Genomic DNA, 23,643 nt, shown 5'->3' on the forward strand with positions numbered 1-23,643 from the left:
ATCGAAACCATATAAAATTTCTTAACAAAATTTTATAAACCTATAGTCAGTTGAAATTTTTTGACTAATTATTTTTGATTCAATTTCAAATCTACAATTTTTTCGCTGGGTTCATGTTGACTCATTTGATATTTATTTTTTCTGTCATACATATTGATATGAAACATTCATTTGGTGACTAAGTAAAATAGAAATAGCATCCAAAAATCACACGCATCAATTTTTTATTGTAAAAGACCTGTTTTGTCTTTTCTTCTTCTATTTTTGCTGCTAAAGTCCGAAGTCAAAATTAAATTTGATAACTTTTATTTGCATTCGTAAAAATTTCCTTGTTCCTGTTTACATAAAATTCAATATGATCCAGAAGTTAACAGACAATTAAAAATTTTTGGATTTTTTTTTCACCAAATGAATTACAAAAAAAAAAAAAAATTAAAATATGCACATGTAGAAAATTTAAAAAACTGTAGGTGCAATTTTTTCAAATATTTTTTTTTTATGATTTACTATTTAAAAAAAAATTCAAAAATTATTAGACTTCGGTTAACTTCAGGATCACAATTCAATCCGGGAGCGATAAATACTTTCAAATATTACTGATGAATTAAAGAGGACATATTTCAAAAATATGCACCTGATGTTGGATTGTCGTATAATAAACACTCTTACGATGATTATAAACCTGTACTGCTGAGTCTGTAGTCTGTACTCTGTACGGAATGCGTGTTATGCGAGTGAAGACCAAGATGAAAATATATATACGTAACGGTACAAATATCCGACGTACTTGTGTGTCTTCTATATATTTATATTTATATATATATTTTCTTTCACTTTGAACGACGCGAAGCTCTCGCGCACACATGCCGCGTCAATTTGTCGAAAATTGTGATGATTGTGTAATTTTCTAGTTAAAACATCTCTGTTTTATCACATAAGTATACATAAATAATCTTCATTCAAGGATCAACCTTTCAATTCAATTTAGCTGCATAAACTCAACTTTGTAGAATAAAACGTTCTCACTTAATGAGATACAATCTCAAACTTCAAGGTCGCCGGGTACTCGTTTTGTTCCACATTTGGTGGATATCCCAGTAAAAAGACGGCGACCAAATAAAAAATAAGAAATGTCAAAATAAAGTTACAATTCAAAGTGAACGTTAACGTAAATGGTATATTTACGGCAACTTTATTCCTTTTTTACTGACAACATGACACTTTTATTTGCTAAGTTTTGCTGGACGTTCAAAACAAAATAAAATATTACGAGACTGGAACAAAGTAGACCATTTGGCGCCACTTCTTAGTTCTTTTCCGTGACTTGTTTTATTTTTTTCATTTTCTCTGATATATTTTGTAACAATAGAGTGCATAGTACACATAGCAGGCATATAATTATTTTTATTTATAAATATAAATATATGTATTTATAAATATTAAGTATGAGTTGTACGGGCTATTGACTCTTTGTATTTGTACACAGGTTTTATTACCTCGATAAGAGTGTACCTGATATGCAAGTTTGTTATAATTCTTCTCGAGTCTCTCGACTGGAGAGTTGATAACAAAAAAAATAAAAAAAAAAACCCTTGATTTCTGCATAAGACGTAAAACGAGATTGTAAAATGTAATTACATTTTATAGTTAAATTATACGATGATAATGAGAGAGCACGGAAATATCTGATAATATTTAAACATTAATCTAAAAGATGTAACGAGGCAAATTAAAGTGGATTAGTTACATAAAAATCTAAGTATGCAAGTGATAGTACGTATTAATAATGAAATTCAAAACTATGCGTATACTAGTTTGCGCGATTTAAAGTCAGCTAAACATTACACGCGACAGTGTGTAAAAAGTAAACGGCATAAGTGTAGTAAGTAAGAGTTTGTTGAGTTCGATCGGGTGATTTATCCAGCGGGTTAAATATGCAAATAAAAGAGTGTTTAGATATATATATATATATATATGGAGGACGAAGTACGCGGTTGGTAATATATATAAAGGAACAAGTCGTAGCCTTTCGATCGGTATTATATGTACATACTTATAGTTTATACTGTAGTTTTATATAGAATGCACCACGCGAGGTCGCATGTTTCTTGACACTCGGTGTAATGCCAACTGTTAAATATATACTGAAGAAGTATATATATATATATAGATGACAAACTATCTTATATATTTGTTTGTCTTTAACCATTTTGTTTTACTCTGGTTTCAGGATCTTCAAATTATTTACTATGGACTTCTTGGACTGGAAGCCTTGCGACCTTGTAGAGATTCGATTTTACGAGAACTGTGCAAAGTTGTGCGATATGAAAGACATTACGCTAATCATGTTCTTTATTAGTGAGTATTTCGTTATATTTTACCATTTTTTTAGTTTCATACTAAAGCTGTTTTCCATTTAATCCATTCATTAATTGAATAATAAATGACAAATATCTGAATCTAACAGAGCAATGTCTTCTATAGTTCTTTTTTTCAAGCCTGTAAATTATTTTTCTTACGGATCATAATTTATATTTTTGTCAAAATTTCGATTATCGAGCCTTCCGTTGAATATTGAAAGATTTTACTCTTCAGAAGTGACGGTAAAAGTTTTTTTTGCGGACAAAATTTCTCCTGAAAAAAATTTCGTTTTTCCAAAAATTTTGATTTGTTTCGGAAAAATTGCCTTTAAGTTCTTATGTAGTGTATGGACGCTACTAAAATCCATTGATTCCTTTGCGGGTGAGAAAAAAGTGGCCGATGTTTTCACTTCGGGGTAAAAAAATTTTCAGTGGAAATCTGTAAAATTTCAGTCAAAGTGAAACATCGTCCCTAGCGCCACCTATCAATGGAAAATCGCAAGAGAACTCTGTATTGCCGACTTCAGATAAATACCGACAGTAGTTACTCGCGAAATTTCAAAGTGCGTTTGTTTGCCACCAGGTGGCGCGGTCTGTCAAAAAATAAATCTCGACTTTTAAATGAAATTTTTGTATTGAGTTTTCTGGGCATATTTATTTCAAAGTCGCGACTGATTTCCATATAAAATTGATGTAAATATAAAATTAATTTCACAGCACTGGTGAATTGGTGACAAGCTGGTATATTCTGCTGTCTGGATCAGTATTCATCGATGGCTCGATGTTTCTTCCTCGTTCAAGGTAAGAAACTTCATATTTATTTATCCATATTTTCAATGATCAGTATAATCTATAAATTAAAGCAAAGCCTTTACATGCCCGTAAATCCATAAGTAGACATGTTTAATGTCTAAATATAAACTAAAAGTTATATTTAATCTAAATGCATCTAAACTTGAACACGGGAGCTTTTGTAAAGGTGTTATGTGTAATTATTAACGGGGTTACGGTCGTGGTATTTCTGGGTTCCGTTCCCCCTCGTACTGAGGAAATCCTTATTAATTCCGCAACCTCGATTCGTAATTCATGACATAAGCCCAGCAAATTTTATACGAATAACTATAATACACTTCTTCATAGATTGTTATGCAACTTTCCTGATATAAAACCGGGCCTTCTTTTATTATGAATTACACAATACCTATAAAATAATTTTTACAAAGAAAAAACTTTTGTAAAGCAATTTTTAAATTGATTCAGTGTCTCGGGCCACCGGGCATCGTAAATAGGATACTAGAACAGGATGCCAGATCGAGTTGATTTCAATTAAATTCCAGTTTCTGGACTGTCCGTTGCTTATTAAATTAGCAAGTGCGTTCGTCTATAGCTATGTAGGTATGCTGCAAACTTCGCTTCATTGTGGAAATAAAAAATAATAATAGTTATGATAATAAAAAATAATAATAACCTGATAGAGTATAATGAAACTTAGGTTGCCCGGCGACAGACGGTGCTGGCTCTAAGCTAGTTATTATAATAACGCGAAGCTATGTATACATATATATCATATACATATATATAGTTTGATTAAAAGAACCGTGTGTTGGAGCAAGAAGAGGGAATGAATCCGTATGAATAAAATGAAAACGGGATATGCCGTGCGTTTAAAAGTAAAGTTGTAGAGGTTTCCGAGGCTTCAAAGTGTTTGAGTTAGTGGTAGTATTAAACTAAAAGTGTATAGAGTAGATGAGGTAGGCATAGCACGAGCTCGATGAAATTCCATGTACTGTGAGCACGAGACGCGGATTAAAAAAGAGACTACTAACTCGTAGCAGTGCCTCAGAGAGGCTGTAAGCTTTATAAATTTCTCGATCGAATCCTTGCTGTCGCATATATAAAAGCTACAGGGATTTAAATACACATATATATATGTGCAGTTATGTTTGTATTTGCATTTGCATTTATATGTGATGCAGGGTTTTAGTGTGGATATGTAAAAGTGATAGAAAGCAGGGAGAAATGTTGAGAAAGAGACTAGAGTGGTGTGCATATTTGTTTGTCAACGACATCAGTTCTACATGAGCCGGTTCCCGGGCTACAGCGTTGCGGGTTTATTTCTTTCTTTACTTTTTTAAAAATTCCTTTTTCATTCTTTCGCGAAATAAAATAAAGGATTTAGCTCGGACTGTTGTGTGAGTAGACACAATTGCGCTTGTTTCACAAAACTGTACCTACAGTAATATGCTAAATAAAAGTACATTTGACGTTATTGTTGTTGTTCATTGGTAAAGAGGTAAAACGCCACCGACGCATTTCACACGGTGAGTCGAACCGTGTCGTGGAATCGACCGTGAGAAAGAGGAAGTCATAGAGAACTTTTTAGTGAGAGGGATATATGCTATTAGAATCATATGTAGGAGGATAAAGACGAAATTGAGGATAAAGAGAGGACTAGAGAGAGACCTGGTGGTGAGTCCGATAGTTGATGGGGATTAATGTAATGTGTAATGCCACGTAATGTAATATAATGAATGATTGTGTGCGGAACAGGTTAACTATATAAAGACAAAGTTAAAAGTTTAAGGAAAGGGAAGAAGATGCGCTTATTATACGTCCGGGACTTTGTATGCACACGTCGCGGGGTATAATACGGCTACAGGGAATAAATTACGGGCATAAAGGTGATATGCTCGCATGAGGTGATCGACGAATTTGTGTCCCGTGACGAATCAGCAATAGATCAAAAAGACTCCGCCGGTTCAGTTGAGTAAACCCGACTCATAGCTGCTGATGCTCCGATGCTCGCATTCCCACTGGCCCGTGTCATCCACCCGTCGTATAAATTTTTCGCGAGCGACAGAACCATCCTCTATATCCTCAGTCCTCTATACTGATATTCTGGAGTAGGTCTTGCTGACTACGACTGTCTGATCCCCGGTACGGGTGGAACTCGTTCTGGCGGGTTCGTCGTTTGTTTGTGTTTAAATAAGTGTGTATGGAGGTTGTTGTTGTTGCTGGTGGTACGAGTGTGCATACCGAAAGATTGCGACCAGTGACCCGTGAATAAAATGCGCTTAACGACAGAGAGAATATATATATCTGAGTAGTCGAGTCAAGTGTACGGATAAAGCTTGGGAGTGAGACGGAGTAAAAGAGACGGCTAGAGGAGGAGAAGCTGGTGGCGAAGGAGGAGGAGGAGGAGGTTGCCAGTGAGGTTGAGAGAGAGCGAGGGACCGGGGGAGTGACGCCCAACGAGCGCGCCGAAGGATCGCCGCTGCATTCCGCTGCTACTCCTGCTCGCTCGAGACTCAACTCGGTGCGCGGATCGTGCTCCTAGTGGCAATCAGTTACTACGGTGTACAGTGGGAGAAGAGAAGGGACATCGTCAACACGAGTGTTAGTACTCATACCTACACTCAGTCTATTTAAATATTGTTATAGACACGTATCGGTATGAGGAGTTTTACGTTTTGTTGCAATTTATAACTTCGTCATCGTCATCGTCATCACATCTGCGTGATTACTTGCAGCAGGTACACGCACGATTATTATCGGAAACACCTTGAGCAACCGCACGATTTACTGCTAGCAACGCGAGTTTAAGTTTTATCAACTTGTTGGTTGTTGGCTGTGTTGTTGTTGCTGTTGTTGTTGTTGTTGTTGGTGTATTAGTGTTTGGAGTACAGAGTACACTGAGTATAAGAGAATTAAGTTCTATGTACTGTAGTTATAATACAATCTCTTCGCCGGTCGCTTTCACCAATGCGCGACTGTTTAGTTTGTTAGCTGACTGTTAGTCTGCGACGACGTCTTTACGACGAGAGTTTATGTATCAGTTGGCTGAGAGAGTCTGTGCTGAAGAGTAAGTAGTTTTGCTACTTGCTCAAGTTTCATTTCTTCATTGACATCGAGGTCAGGACATGAGTTTCTAATACTCTGAAAAAAAAAAAAAAATCAGAAAAGAAGAATTTAATTATCGATCACGTCAAGTATTTCGCGTTATTGGATTAACTTATTTTGAGCTCTGAATAATAATAAAGATTAAAAAGTTTAACCAGACTTTTATAAATCGAGGACGAGGGATAAAAATGTTTGCTCAGTGAGTTCGGTGGTAATTGCCGGTACTGAAGTGTCAGTGAATAAATAAAATATCCGCCGCGACTATTAGCGGTTTGAGTTTTTGTCGGGATAAATATCTTCGAGAGCAGAGGGTGGATAAAACCGGCAAGCTGGATGCGACCGACGGCGCCCCGCCCCTTCCTCCCCCGCCTGACATTACTGTCACTCAGGATGACCGGTGAGCATTTTATGAATTTATTTTTTTATGTGTTTATTTTTACATACGTCAATATCAGTATGTTCGCTAAAAAGAGCCACGTTTAAATATTGTGAGCTCGTATCATTGGATTAATGCACAAGCACGTGTTATATATTTATATATACATATATCCATGGAAAATATAAAAATTCAGTCACGTATTTAATAAAATCTATGCATACATTAATAATAACACGTCTCGATAAGATTATCATATATTTTGTTGTTATTATCATTATTTATGATAAATTCAGTTTATAGAATGTTGTAATGGTAAATTACACTTCTTGAAGAGTAATCTACTACCGGTGCTGTAAAACAAGCACGCAATAATCATTATAAGTATAAAGAGCAAGAGAGAAAAAAAGCGGAATAGAAATAGACAGAGGAGCTGTAGAACTTAGAGAAATGATCAAGTCCCGGTTTTCCATTATCTCAACGTCCACAATTTTAAATTCCGCAAATAGCCGTCTTATAATACCAGCGTACTATATATATATATATATATATATATATATATGTACGGTACACTAGATCCTCAGCACTATTATTTAAAGGATAATAAGCCGGCTGCAATAATCAACTCTCTCTCACTCTTTTTGTTTAATTTCTTGCTCTTTTATTTTATTTTATTTTATTATAAAAGCAAAGTAATCTCGCCGCGACCCAGTAATGAAATTCTTGCGGTACAAAGCAATGAGTAGATATATAACAACTCGCGAACATTAAATGTTACTCATCATCATCATCTAGATGCTTTCGTCGTATCGCGTAAACTCGAGAAAGATAAACGAAACATTGAAACCGCATAAATGTACATAAAGTTTAACCTGCTGCTGCTACTGGTTCTGTTACTACTTATACTTTGCCGACAACTCTCTTAATATATAACTTTTCAGTCAGATCTCTCTTATAAAACAACTAAACTCGGAGTAGAGTATCAATTTATTTAATGCTCGAGCAGAGGATCGTCGTTTATGTGCCAGCAGGTTGTGTTTAGCAACGGCACCCGATTCTCCGAGGAAATACCTTCAGCCATCATTTAAAACTTATCTTCCTCATACTATTACTCGTATACACATAACGTACAAGTTATGACATGGCTCATCAAAGTTTAACTTCACTACCGTCTAAATTTTTTATTAAGAAAACTTACGTCGGTTTTAATGCCTCATTCCTCATCCCCGTTGCCAACACAGAAAGAAATGGATTTTTTGGCGCTAAAAATTTTCCTCGCCCTAAGAAAATTTTTACTTGCCCTGAGAAATTTTTTGCATTCTGAATTGAAACCAAAAAAAATTTCTCGCGCCAAAAAATCCTTTTTATCTGCACAAAAAAAAATAATTTCTTGGCGCAAGAAATTTTTTGTATTATAAATTGAAAACAAAAATTTTCTTGAGACAAGAAAAAATTTCTCGGTTCAAAAAATTTTTTCTTGCTCTAAAAAAATTTATTCTCGCTCCAAGAAATTTTAAGTTTTCAATTTATAATTCAAAAAATTTCTTGAGGCAAGTAAAAATTTTTTTTGGACAACTAAAAATTTCTTGCACTAAGAAATCCTTTTTTCCTGTGTGTGAATTAAAAAAATGCCCAAGATTTAAAAATTCGCGCGCTCTATTGATAAAATTTTTAATAAATTTTCATTTGAATATTTTGTTCTTTAAAACATTGAGTTTAACTACAAAGAAAATTATCGATTTCCGATCGCTGGTGAATAGAACAAAACGGCTATTATCCGCGGCAAGATAAAACCCAGTGCATATTCATAGAATATGTACGAATTCATAAGCTTCCATAGAGATTTAGGGATAAGTATAATTTTATTTGCATGGTTTAATTCGATAATGAGAAAGGTCATTTTAATTATAATAATAAATGTGATTATTAAACCGGGATTTTTATTAAAACCATAAATAATTTAATTAGCAAGAGTTATTGAGGATTTATAATGATGAGAAATGAAGCCGAGATTTATTTATCATCTCAAGGCAAATAATATAAATGTTGCAGATAAAAATTCAAAAGCGAATCCAATTTATCAGGTTGGCGCCAAGTGTATAAATAAAGTCAAGCTCTCTCGTTCAATTCAGACGGTGATTAATGCATCAAGTCTCGTCCGATAGATATTCCATTCAATTTTTTTTCTTTTCTTTCTTATTTTCTTCTCCTTTGGCTTCGTACTGCAGAGTAACGAGCACGACCACGGCACCAGCCATTCATTGATCTCAGTGTGTGCTAATATCTAAAACTTTGTGTGTTTCTATGTTTATTTTCGTCTTTGTGTTATCCAACGCCCACGTATCTCATGACGCTCGTCAAGATACCAATGGGTAAATTTGCAACCCCTGTAATAATAGACGTTTTGCGTTGTTTCCACCGGCAACAAATTTAATACCAATGACAGTGACAGTGGTAGGGGCAGTAGAGATGCTGATGGTTTGAGATCAACCCATCCTCGCTAATACCACTCGTCTGTCGCCCACTCACAGATATCATATTCATGAATTATGCAGACTCGGCATATAAATGTGTCCAGCAAGGACGTCATAATAATAAATAGTTTTCGTGTCGTCAAAACGAGTCTGAGTATCGTGTAATTGATAAAATTATTTTTAATTATATTAATTTTTAGTCTATTAATATTAATTGCAGACAGTTTTTTATGTAAAGATTCTCATTTGTAACACGTCGGTATTTTAATTGGAGAAATTTTCCACCATGGGAAATATTTTGTCGCACTTTTACTTTTTTTTTTTTTTTAACTCATAGTTTTAACGAGTCGTTTACTTTTTATTTTTATTTACAATTTGTTATCTTTTATTTATTTTCGCTTAATTGAACAATCTCTTTTATTCATTTAATTAAGTATTTAAGGCCATTTGTTATTCTATTTATTGTGCCAGTGATAAAATAAATTAAATAAGCCGTATTATTATTATATATAATAGCAGATTGAATTGACCAAGTCATACGTCAAAAACTCTCACACGAGGCTTTCTCTTTGTCATGTTTAATGCCTTTAATATAAATGGAATATCTTTTAAACAAGATACTCTTTTTACTTGCTTGAATAATCTTCCATACTTTATTTATAGAAAACATTTGTGATAAACTCTCGTTGGTTTAAAACCGGAATATACTATTTCCAAAAAAGATTATCACTTTCTCTGTCAAACGCGATCGTTTCTACTCGCGACTTTTCAAGTGTCAGTGTATGAATTTTAATTATTCTCATTTAAACTTTTGCTCGGAAAAATTTTTTTTTTTCTTTTAATAATAATAAAAAAAAGTATCATTATTTGGCCTCATTTAAACATCCCCACAAGGTTTTCTATACATAATTTTCCTCATTTTTTTTCATCGATTTTAAAACAAGACAAAAGCTCGTACGTATTTTATTCATAAGGAAAATGCAACATTTGCAGTGTGATTCACTCGCACTAAAATGAACTGCATTGCGGAAAAATTTGTGCCAAGAGGAAAATTCACATAAAAAGATAGACATTACAGTTTTTTTTATTTATTTATTAATTCAAAGAAACATAATCACAAAAGAAATCCTTGACATTCATTCAAAGTAATGCTGAAAAAAAACGCTAACATAATAGTAACAGAGTTGATAAATCCTATTGCAATGTTTCACGTCGTTTACTTGAACGGATTTACTTGCTAACAATCTAATTAATTAATTCGTCCAATCTAATTTCACTCGAGTGAAACAAAAGAGTAAAAATAGTAACCGAGTGCTTTCAGAGAGAATTTGAAACTTGTGTGCTGACATGGCTCCGAAATCCCACCGATCGATCAACATGACGAATCGGTAAAAAAAATAAAACTTCCTCTTTCGTGTTTAGTTTCCTCATTCTTTATTTTTTCGTATTGTGCTTTCTCCACCTTATAAGACTGTATATACTTTTATATATCTAAAGTCGAAGAAAAGTTAAGACTCATTCAAAGTTTTACTCGGTAATTTGTACCACGTGCAGAGTACGATGAACTTTTTTTCTCAGCATCCGTCCACTAGAAGAAACAAACTTTTCCAATATTCTCTCAAGTCGTGCCCGCGAATGCAAAATTATTCTTCCTTTCAATTTGTATACCCAGTAAAGCTCTCGACAACTTAGTAAGTAACAAAGTAAGTAAGTAAGCAGACTATTTCACCCTCTCCGGAAATATAAAAAAAGTTTACGGTATATTAGCATCACATTAGCGACACCCGACAATAATATAAATATTTAAAAAACTTTAGCATCAACTTTAAAATAAAAAAAAATCACGCGATTAATTTCATCGACATTTAACTCCAATATAAATAAATTACAGGTTTTAATGTCATCGCGTCATACACCATCCATGTGTAATTTAAAGAGCGCGCACGTCATAAAAACGTACACGACAACATATATATTTTCATGTGTTATCGCGATTAAACGTCTTATCTTGCTACGACATACTTTGAGGCACAGATGACTCAGGTCATGTTAGCAAGCAAATTAAAACTCATGTCGTCGTACTTTTATATTTTCTTTTTTCACAAAACCTATGACGTAATAATACATGTAGCAAAAGCGCAACGATGCACAGCAGTACGCACGATCGAGCACGAAAGACTATAGTAAATCGATATCTGATAAATAGGCCAGCGTTAAAATATATAAAACAATCTATATTTTTTATTTTATCGCCCTTTATCTACATTTTTTATTTCAATTTTTTTTTTTTGCTTATCAATGTAGTTGTTGTTGTTGCTGTTGTTATTGTCAGCATTGTGGTGAAGATTTTATTTAAAATAGCTTTTTCTCATTCGATTCCTCTTGTGAATAACCAGATATTATAGACACTGACCCGATGACCCTAGATGCTGACCCTCGGAATACCTCTGACGATAATAAGTCGCGCGTGATACTTGGTCTCAACTTTTTTACTGTCCTCAATCCAAAACTACACATTCTAACAATATATATGTAGACATATGTATATATATATGATAATACTTTTACCTCATTCACGATAGTACCTCTCTCTTCACTATAAAAACTAAATACTACAGCGAGCATAACTTGCGTGTACACATGAGCACTCTCACGTTTTCATCATCATCATCGTATACGTGAGAATGAGAATGAGAATAAAAATATATAAGAATGTAATGGCAGACATGAGTGATTAAATAATATTATTATCGGTTTATTCTAAGTCCAAAACTAATTCCGAGAGTAACAAAAAATATTTAATGCCCGAATAATCTAAAACTCATCATAATAATCGTGAGTATCAGCTGGACTGTTACTGATTTAGTGCTCGGATATCCAATCCGTCTTTTTATTTTGGACAAAAAATAAATTAGATTTAAGTGTCTCGAGGACCCAAGAGACTGGGATTATTTTTTACTCGGGCAGATAGACTCGGTCCATTAAATACGGCTATTAAAGTTACTACAGTTTTATTAATTTAAAAGATCTGGAGATCGCCGGCGATGAGGGGGAAAATAATTTTGTTGGGAACAAACTTTACTCGCTGAGGAAAATATGAATAATACCGTGGGTAATATAAACCTGGCACAATACTTGGAGTATAGTTTAGTATCCGTAGATTAAGTTGTACTCGCGATATATACGGGAGAGACAATACGTCGGGGAACGGCAGGTGGATTTGTGGTGAGGGATGGAAATGTAGTGATAGTAGTGGAAGTTGAGAGTAACGGGAAACTCGCGTTATATATAATATTATATATATCACCAGCAGATACTTAACGTTGTTATATAGCAGCTGACAATGAGGAGGCTTACGATGATGTGCACTCACTGGGTGTATATACATTTAGATCCGATCCCTATAGGGCGCATAGTAATGAATCCACGGTCTGTTGCTTCTCGAGATTGTCCAATGGCGCGCGAAATCTTCTTTTCAGCTCGTCGAAAAATCACGTCTTTCATATTTATTTATATAATACATATATTGATATATCTACCGTCTGTTGAATATCTTGAAGGTTTGGCTACACTAGACCAGTATACTTTTTATTTTCATTCTTCGCTTTATCGCCTCGGGCGCACTCATTGTTATGCTAAAAGGTCATAATTCTGTTTTATTCTTTAATATTACGTATATTTTTATAGTATTTTTTATCGCAGAATATTAACAAAATTTTTTAGCATAGTGAATTATTAGTACACGCGGACGAGCGATGAATTTATCCGACATTCCACATGATTGATTGGATATTCTGGGCTCGTTTCTGATCGATAGAGATTCCGTACAAGAGAAGCGAACGTTCTCTTGGTGTCCCTGAACGCGTTTGCGGAATATTATCGTCCATTCTCGTGGGGAATACATATATAGATATATATATAGATATGTAATATAATAAATATGTGTATTCACGTTATAACGTGGGTCTGCAAATCGCTCCCACAGTACTGTGTACTTTGCAGAACCTCATGAAGTTGGGAAACGCCTTGTACAGCTTCATAAGTACTTTGCAGTTGTTGCTTGAAAGGAAAGTTTTGTAATTACTGGCATTGAGAAAACTTGCTTCTCTAACTGCACTCGAGAGTTTTAAATGTTATTAACGTCCATTTTAGGACAGGCTACTAAAACTAATTCAATTTATAATTTTTAATTTATTTATCTCCTGTCTATTTGCTATTTCTCGACTTTCCATAAATTTACTCATCACAGTCATCACTCGTCAGCAAAAGTTTGAACGAAATTTGTTGTTTATTGTCTGTCAGTAAAACTCTCAAGTGAAAGTTATCTTACCGACTCGCGGTACGAAATAAATTCGCTCGTATCTGTCATCGATAAGGCAGGTGGTTTTTTCTGCGCTTCTACTCTGGCTTACGGCAAGGAAGTGCCTCGATTCTGGGTGAGGTCTGGTCTTGATCATGCAGATATGTCGAGGAAATTAATATTTAATAGACGATTAACAAAAAACAATCCCTTGTTGGGAACAGATGTTTTATCCCGTTGATTCAGTAATACAGAGGGTAATATTATATTCATTGGCACCGATGGCAGGCGCAATCACAGCCACACACGTCGACAATAAGCCGTGAAGGACCTTTAGAAATTGTAGAACCCTCGAGCGTAGTCAGTATTATTCTCTTCTCCTTTTGAAGTCCTCTCAATCCTAACACACTACACCATCATTTTGTCTCGACACATAATCGGATTGTCTGCCCACCCTGTGTGCTGATAATAATCTTTGATAATAATAATTAGCGATATATTACGATACATGGTCTATAATTTAAAAATTTACCAACCAGCGCATCTAATTAGGTAAATTTAACCGAAAGTTTCGACATAAATATCATGAAGGGAAAGTGTTGCATTAAAAGTTTGTGGCAACAACTCAAATAAAAGCGTCATGCAAGGGTACTTTAATTATTAATTACGTCGCGTGCACTTTAATGAGAACAGGAGTCGTGTGACAGTCCCGCGAGACGTTAATAAATGTGTCTCCGCAAATATATTTCCATGTGCATACACAGTAATAAACGTATTCATTCAACAGGACAATGGTCCTTGAAGTAAAAGGGTCGTATGTATCAAAATAAACCCTTTCTATATAATATCTTGAAGTTGGTTAATGCTCCCCAAGTCCCTGTCCCATAATTTGAATCCTCACATGCTCGGGATTAGTTTTGTTTTCTCTTGATCGCATGCGATGCGGTTTTAGTTTTACTCATATCGGCTTTTATGTTTTTTCAATCTGCGATTCCTTGGAAAATTAATTACTTATCTGAAGATAGAACCAGCGAGGGCGGGTATGTGCGTTGTGTGGGCGCCGATCAATTGTGTAACTTATATATTGTGTGTAATATAAGCCACTATATACACGGCGTATGTCATCTTCTTTAGTTGATAAAGTTTACTTGTGAAACTTCTCAAGATCGACGGGTTGTCAACTGCAGTCCGGCTTCCGGGTTCGTCGCACTCGCCCCTCAGTTCCTGTACTACGACACTAGTCATCCAGACATGATTGACTTTGCACGATGAGACACCGTAAAATGGGCTCGGTAGATATAGATGAGTGTCCTCTATAAACTCTAGGTCGAGCCCTCTTCTATATTATCACGGTTTATATATATATGTAGAGAGAGAGAGAGAGAGAGTTTTTTTTGTCACTCGGTGGTTCGTTAAATTTTTTTATAGTCTTCGATGTTGTTTTATGGCGTATTCGAAAGCGTCGGATGCCAGACGCCATGTCGAATTAATCGATCCATGCGTTGGAATATAAATGAAGGTAAAAATAAAAAATTTTGGATATATATAAATATATCTATGTGTATAGTGGTTGAAATATTTGTCCGAGAGAAGGCTGAATGCCAGATGTACATGTGGGGATGTATATAGATGTAGAGATGTGTAGATGAGGATGAGGATGGATGGATGGTACAGTAACTTGGTCCTCTTGATGTGCAGTACGAGAGGACACTCACTCGCTGGTTTAGCATTTGGGCGGGTTTGAGTGTTGGCTGTTTGATGGTGATGGAGAGTCGCGGGCTTTGGCTGAACCGGCACTACCACCATGTCATATCAGGAGGGTCGATATCGGCATCGGCATCGCCATCGGTATATTTTAACGTGTAAGACCACTTTTGCTGTTGTGCAGTGTACTCTCTGAGACACGTACACCACATCATAGCTTTGCTTGCACAAAATCCAGCCCTCGGATATTCCGCTCAAACCTCGGCTCGGCGTCCTGTTCGCTCGTATTTGTCGTCAAAGTCTAGTCGACCGGCGTAATTAAACGATCCTCTAACTTACAAGGAGATGAAACGCGTGCTCCTAAGGTATTAAATCCTTTGATTGCTCCACTTGTAATTTACGAACCTAGATATTAAATTTTGAAGCGTGCAGCCAAGTCATCTGTTTGCGTTCATTTTTAATTTTCACTAAATTTGTTTATTATAAATTTTCTTCTCGAACAAGGGTGGAAAATAATAGTCAAATGTTAAACTATTTCGTCTAACGCCTTTTCACGGAAATTATAGTATCGATCAATCGTAAAATGATGGCTGTGAAAAGGTACATTATTAAATGGGCACAAGTATCCACAATTTTACAAGATGATTATACAATAGCCATAGGAAATCGAAAATGATGAAATGCTTTTCGTTAAATCATTAATCATCTCTTAATTCTTTTATTCCTATTATATAATCTATTTAATTTCCGTTACTCTTTATAAAAACTAATCCAAAAAAATGTAATTCATAAATTCACGAATATATATTGCATCTTATCGGTCGGTATACTCATTTTTATATCGATGGTGACGGTCGATCAAACTTTTACCCACGAGGACAGGGACATAGCCATCATCACTTTTTAACATCATGCTCTGAATTTATACGGGTACTCATACATAAATATGATTCTGTACTGCTTCGCACGAGTCAATGCTCCCAAGTTTATCTGTATACATTAAATACATTATTAATACAACCGCAACTACTTTCATGTGCATGTACATAATTTGACACATCGACCCATCATCTACCACTACCATTTCACGCTTACACCTGCCTCAATACCTTTATATACAACTCACTCACACTCAAACCTCCGCTCATCTAAAGGAATACGACATAACACATAATAATTGAGAAAGCTTGATGAGTCGCGAATCCCAGCTCTCGCCGCTTTCGGGAACTCACTCGTTTCCTTTCGTCGGTTACTTTTTTTTTAAGGCAGATGCTGCCGAAGTATCCGTTCGTAGCTTTACTCACCCAAACCAGCAAATTACGAGTAGAGGGTCCTGTGCGCTGGAACGCTGGAAAATTACAGACTATTTCCATCCGCCATTTTCTTACCGATTTTTATCCCACAATTTTTTTTTTTTTCATTATCAAACCGCCTGCATCTCCCTTGAATTTTTCCTCACTCTTAATTGAATCAAATATTTTTTTACCACTCAATAATTAAACTAATTTCATTTTTTATTTGCTCATTAAAATTTTTTGAGTTGCAACGAAAGTGGATTCAAATTAATTAGAATTAACTCATTAACGGCACGCAGTCGTACAAGCAATGAAATACATATTTCAAATTATATATTATTTATAAATAAATATATATATAAATTTGTTATTCAAAACTTTCACTCTCTTTATTATAACGATTTCTCTCGATAAATGCCGATGTGCAAAAAAAAAAAAAATAAATGTTCAATACAGACACAGCAATTAATCACGAGATGATCGATGTGAATACCCAAGATAAAAATACCGTCGCGTAAAAAAATTCCACGGTGATTTGTGCAATTTGTTGTTGGCTAACTAAAAACGTGCGGGAATTAATCGTTGATGAAGTTGCTAACTTGGCTTTGCTTACTCAGTTTACTCAATCATGTGTTCAATCTATAAATCTAGTACATACATATAAATGCATTTCGTCTGCACATATATATATGTATACATATACATATGTGTATTATTCGTATTTATGTATAGTATTGCAGTAGACGAGAAACTGGGCGCCAAGTTGCCGGACGAGGAAACGGAACCGGAAACGTTGTTATAAAGATCAGCGCTACCCGTATCGTTTCATTAAATGATAATATATTGGAGTAAAAAAAAAATATATATAAATGAATGAATTAAATTTGCCCGAGTTTAAACTAGATTGGGAAGTAGGAACTTAATTAATTTTCTTAACGGGTATCCGTCGTTAATGAGTGCGCGCGTAAATTAGATTCCTGTTGCTCTCTGCTCCAGTCGCATCAGCTCTGCTACTCCAAGGATGAAATTGCAATAGTGCACTATAGTTGTTTATTAGTATCAACAAGTTAATTTGTCATACGCATGGATTTATAACCAACCTACCGGGTTTTCGTCGGACTAAGTTTATTATAAAGCACTCGATGCATACACTGTAAAAAGAACGGTGTTAAAAATGAATTCATTTTAACTCCGCACGGTGTTTAAATGAAATTACACCGGTGCGCGGAAAAAAATAAACTTTAAAAATTACAATTTGAAATTATAACCCGGAACCCGGTTGTCAATATGGGGAATTTTAACATTCAAATAGTAAATTTTATAATATGTGTCGTCTATTTTCTAAGTATCAGATACGATTTTTAAAGTTCAAATAGTAATTTTTCTTGCATAGACAATAAATTTTCATACTTATCCTGTAATTATTCACGTTTTAATCATAAATGAAAAAATTACTATTTAGAATGATGGTATTTACTGTTCACTTTATCATTATATTACTTATCATTCTCAATTTATATAGTTCATTTTTTTCCGTGTGTAGAAGGCGTAATTCGGCGGTGTTAAAATACCGGTGTAAAAGCGGGGTAAACTGCGTCCACTCAGAGTATTAGCTTTGCCAAAAAATATTTTGACACACACTCACACACACACACATATGCACACATTCCCAAAGTAAAACATTTTAACACCAAAAATTTTTTTTTAACATCGGTAAAGAATATTTACACCGGCGGCGGCGTTATTTTCACATAACTTTTCGGTGTTGAAATTTAACACCGCCGATTTTAACACCTACACCCCTTGGATTTACCCCGGTGATTTTTTACAGCGTATAAGCTTTTTTTTATTATTTTTTACTATCAGGTTATTCTGCGATTCAAACTTAACATGGCATACATACGACCTTGCTCGTTAAATACGTCCGGCACGTATACACTTGACGTCGTGTCAAGGTCATCAAAGCTCATTGTTGAACGTACTTAAAATTTTTCCTGTGCTAAAACTCAAATTAATTTTTTAAATTTTAATAATTCACTCATATCTATATATTTTGCATAAAAATATGTCAATATTTAACATACATGTCAATTATAATTAACGTTATGACGAAACCCGCCAACGGAGTCCGACATCTGGGATTTAATTTAACGCACGTTGAAATAAAATAAACAAAAATTTTTTTTCAAAATTCCCTCGCGATTGTAATGACGTCAAAAAGAGCATGACAATGGAATCATTGTTATCCTAGCTTCAAACAGCTTTTCTAGAAACTTGAGAATGTGTAAGGACAACGCGACCTTCCGTCTAAGATCAGATAAACGTCTTGAGATTAAAATTGCATTCACTCCCTCGTGAGGTAGTTCGTATTCGCACACAGTCCGCCGGTTTTATCTCACTCATACTCAGCTACACGTCCTCTCTTTACTATCACGTGCGCTCTGTCGTCCTCATACTCTACTCTGTTTAAATAAACTCGTGCTCAAGTTCAAGTGACATGATCACACGACATGTTTAAATAAAAAATAATGAATATAAATATAAATATACCGTGAAAATTAACGGGCATGTATGATCGTCACGCGTGAAAATCATGGGGGCTTTATTCGCGATACATTTTTATGACATGGACCAACAACGATGCTTGTATGCTCATGTGTAAGAAGTATTCTTGCATTACTATGTTTATTCACCGAGAATAGTACGGTATTATATATATATATGTGTTATGTATATGTATATATGTATGCGTACAGTAAAGATTACTGTAGTGTACAGAGTGTTACGTTATGTAGCAGTAGCAATTGCAAAAATAACGAAAGAATTTTTGTTCCGAGATCAGCCGCGAGAGAGCGTAATGTCGAAGCCGCGCTTGTTCATATTATTGGGAGTCCTATTCGTGGGAAGCTTAGTGTTGTTTGGAACACCGTGGCGCGAGTTTCGAGTTACCGCGCTCATATATAAATATATAAATATATTTAAATTTATTGAGCTTTTATTTAAAACCCTCAAGTTGCCCTCCAGCTTCTTAGTTTGCTGGCCATCCACAGACCATAAATATTATTACTATTTATATGAATATAAATATGGATATATTTATACACCCCCGTTTAATTACATCCGTTTGATATTTATTTATTTTTTAATCCATTTTAAAATTATGTTGTACCGTTGGTACTTTTGTGACGTGAATAATAACAGTGTAGTGAAGATATATATTATTTTTACTCCACATGTCTATTGAGTTAATGAGACTTTTTTCGCGGCCTGAAACGGAGCACGAGATGAATTTTTCCAGCATACGTATGTTTATATTTGAAAAATAAAATTAATAAGGGTGTAATAAATCAGCACAACGTCTCTCTCAACTTTTGTTTAAATAATTAATTAATTGTCGGAGCCGTAATTGTTGTAATCATTGTTGATAACCCAGTGACACAATGGTAGAGGAATCTCCCTCGGAACAATTAAGGGAAAAAAAAAATAATAACGACTGTCTAAAAGATTTATTAATTTATTATCGTCAGCTATTATTATTTTGTAAACATCAGGCGTCTACTTATCGGTATCGGTCTTTTTAAGTCTTGCTATTAATAGTGCAGTCTTGTTTTGCTTTTATTTTATTTTTTAAATCTTTAAGCGTTTGAATGGCCGAGTTGGTACATAGAGTAGACTTATTGTCGATACTGTTGTTGAGATATAAATATATAAATATATACAGCGAAAAGAAAAGAGAAATGAAAATAAAAAGTAATTAGCATGTGCATGAAGATAAAAAAAATTTGCTCTACTCCAAAAGAGCTGATGACAGTATGACCTGGTTCGTTGTCGTCATGTGTCGAGTGTCAATTCCGAGATGTTCGATATTTTTTATTTTTTTTTTGAATTGTAACGCGAGAGCAATAATAAAAAATGAGAATGAGCATAAGTAAAAAGTATGATACAACAATGCAAGTATTCTAGTCTAGTTTACTATATATATATATACGTTGTGTAAATATATATGCATTCTTATCATCATCCGAGTTGAGTGTTCTTCAGGTGCTTCTTAGAACTCTTGATGCACACAACAATCGCTTGTCTCATTTATCTGCACAAGCTCAAAGTAATTTATCCTCCTTAAGTTCTTAACAAGCCTCGAAAATAATTAATCATTAAAATTTTATAACTTTGAATAATAATCTCTCATGAAACGTTTCGTTGGCGAGCTGTTTTTTTTTAGAGATAATCTAATTATTATCATGACTGACCAAGTCAACTGTGGAGAAATTCATTGAAGCTTCGACTGAAGCAATTTCTCGTCGCTAAATTCGATGTTACGCATAATCTATTGCTTCACAGTTGTCTGAACTTGAGACCATAAATCCGTTATATTCACATTTAATTTGTATTACATACTAAATAATAGTGTTCGGCTCGGTACTATGACTAGACTGCTAATGTTACACATTAAATGCATGCTATTGCGCGCAAAAAATCTTAACACAGCTACAAATCCAGTACACGAAAAATATGTTATAAATATATCGATATGCGCGTACATACTCGAGTACATTTAAGCCGGATTATCGTCTCGATATCGACAACTAGGCATACATTTACTTCATCGCTCACCCGGAAACGAGATCTCATGCTCCTGCGATAGTCACAGGCACAGGCTGCCGATCCCGTTTGTCGTGTTCCCCTTTCATCCATCCTGAGTTCTCGCAATTCTCTATATCAGACATAAGTATACGTGTATATGTCTACGTCTTGCTCTTTCTCTTGGTCTGTGTCTATGCCTGTTCCTGTTTCTATGCAATATCCACACACACACACACACTTTTATATGTTTAATAAAATCCGTTGCCTAGGAAATACGTTTGTGACGTAAAACGTAACGCACTTGTACTGGTATTGAGTTGATGCACGCACTCTTATTCAGCTTCTTTTGCTTCCTCTTACTTATAAAGAGCAAGATCTTCTGTACAAGTACAAGAGTGTATACTAGTTCATACCAATACCTCCACAAATCAAAGGCAACACTATTTGTGTGCATGTGTGTGCGTATGTGTGTATATAGAACCAGCGACTGGCTGTTTCCTTGCAACGGCCTGAGCGTGGAAAATTATTTTATTTTTATTTTTCATCCACTTCCTATTTCACAGCAACTGAGGTTATTTTCTCATCTATTGCTCCTTATTCATCGTAAGCCTCTTGGACTAGTAGCATTAATCTCTCGACGCTTCACGGGCACTTCGATCCTTCGATACCCGCTTTTCAAGACCACACTAAACCATATTCTTAAATATTTTTCCCACGAAATCGCACACAAAAAGCTTGTGAGTTTAAAAAGGTTAAAGATGTCCGTAAAATTAATCCGAGGGTCTATTGAACTTTCATTGATAATTATCTGGGGTGAATAATGACGTCTGAGAAAATATTAAATTTAATAAACAGTTTTATTGTTTACAAAAAATACTTTCAGCAGAATGATGGATAAATGATGCGGCATTAAGGGGAGGATTTTATACAGCCAACGTATATTTACATATTATTTTGCTTAGATAAAAAGAAAATTTATATATATTTATATAAATTTGAGCTTGAAAAATGATTATTTTCTCGAGCAATGTCAATATTTTCTCTGTAGTTTTGGTCAGGCTTAATTAATGGTCGGCAGAGCTGTTGCCGCTGGGTGATATTGACTTCCGGTCCTCGAGATATACGTTTGACGTGGATTGCATAAGGCAGATGTACATAACTATCCTCGTGTACTACATCTCTCTTTACATAGATATACATAAATATAAAATATAATATATATATACATGAATTACATGTACATATATATTAAACAAGCAGAAATGGATTTGTACAGCAGTCGTTCTTTCACTCTCACTCGATTTTCTCTTCATTTATTTTTTACTTTACTACTTCCAATTTAAATAATGAGACATGTTTTCAGTTATCGTAATTCCAACGACAACTCTCATACATCTTTTTCTTTGATGAAGACGAAAAATTCAGTCTTGCAATATCAGAGCTTACTTGGAATGGTATAGAGTATGTATATAAAATATTTATATCCATATAAATATATATATATATATATATATAAATAAATAAGAGAAGAGAAACGCTTCTGTCATCGTTACACAGAGGATTTATTATTAGTCGCGTATTTCTATTTCGCGAAGTTTGTACTTTTCCCGTTCCCTCACACGCTGAGCAATCGATACAGTACATGTGGAATAATTGAAAATTCCTCGACTCTATTCTATTTGAATTAAAATTATTGCGCTGAATAAATATGTAATAAAATAGGTCGAAAAAAAGTAAATAATTTCCATTTAAAAATCGATCCTAGTATCCATCATCATTAAATAAAACAAATTTAGCGTCCGACAGGTGCCTCCCACTATCAATAATTACTCGAGCCCTTGTTCTTTGAACCCGGTCGATTATTCGTGTAGCAACCGGCAACGAGGTCACGGGGAAAAAAAAATGCGTGCTAAGATATTAAAAAAATATAACACCGCACCCGCGTATCATCGGCTGGACGTTTTGACGTCCTTACGCTCTTTCTGTTTGACTCGAAAAAAATAACCACACGCACATATGATACGTTTTACAAGTTCCAGATGTTTCTTACCACCAACTCTCTCTTTCGTTTGTATTTTCTGTTTATTTTGCATCCTTCTTCCTTTCAAGCTTCCCTCTCACATTTTTTATACACACAGCATATACTTGACTACTTCAACCCCCGATTCTTACATAATGCTTTTATAATACCACGTTATGTACATTTCCATATAATCCAACAATCCATACGCATACTAAATCACAAAACCCCGTTACACATTTTGAAGAAAACAAAAAGACAAAAAGAAAAAGAAAATCAATTGTTCAAAACTCTTTGGCAGCCGAAAATCCACCCGCTCTTGAGCTTCACTATTTACTCTTACTCGTCATACACACGATCGTAAAATAAAGCGATAAGAGTTTAAGTTGGTCTGGAGATGGATGGAAGGAAAAATCCAAGAATCAATTTGTCTCATTTATAGGATATCTGGCTTTGAGAGATTAATATTAACAGCAAGTCTTCTTCTTCATTTATTTTACTTCGCTTCACTTCACTTGTTAACTTTAAATTGAGACACCGACAAATATATCTGTTTATAGTATAGAGGCGGCAATATCCTCACTGGAATACCGTGTTGAGAAACCTGATGAGGGGAATAGAATACAAGAG

At 34.7% G+C, this 23,643-nt stretch overlaps 1 protein-coding gene across 8 annotated transcripts in view; it reads left to right on the top strand.

Annotated features, from left to right (window-relative positions):
* Positions 1-23,643, top strand: part of LOC130675450 (rap guanine nucleotide exchange factor 6-like) — an 87,050-nt gene that overhangs the window by 21,301 nt on the left and 42,106 nt on the right. For 6 of the 8 annotated variants that reach the window (XM_057481146.1, XM_057481150.1, XM_057481147.1 and 3 more), the window contains exons 3-4: positions 2,231-2,358; positions 3,078-3,161. In XM_057481146.1, coding sequence (XP_057337129.1) covers positions 2,231-2,358; positions 3,078-3,161 — 212 coding nt within the window. Of the gene's footprint in view, positions 1-2,230; positions 2,359-3,077; positions 3,162-5,703; positions 6,658-19,344; positions 19,713-23,643 lie in introns of those variants that run through there. The other 2 variants (XM_057481152.1, XM_057481148.1) reach the window with 2 other exon arrangements.

Source organism: Microplitis mediator, chromosome 10, assembly GCF_029852145.1.
Source record: "Microplitis mediator isolate UGA2020A chromosome 10, iyMicMedi2.1, whole genome shotgun sequence".
In the NCBI taxonomy this organism is placed as follows: Eukaryota; Metazoa; Arthropoda; class Insecta; order Hymenoptera; family Braconidae; genus Microplitis; species Microplitis mediator.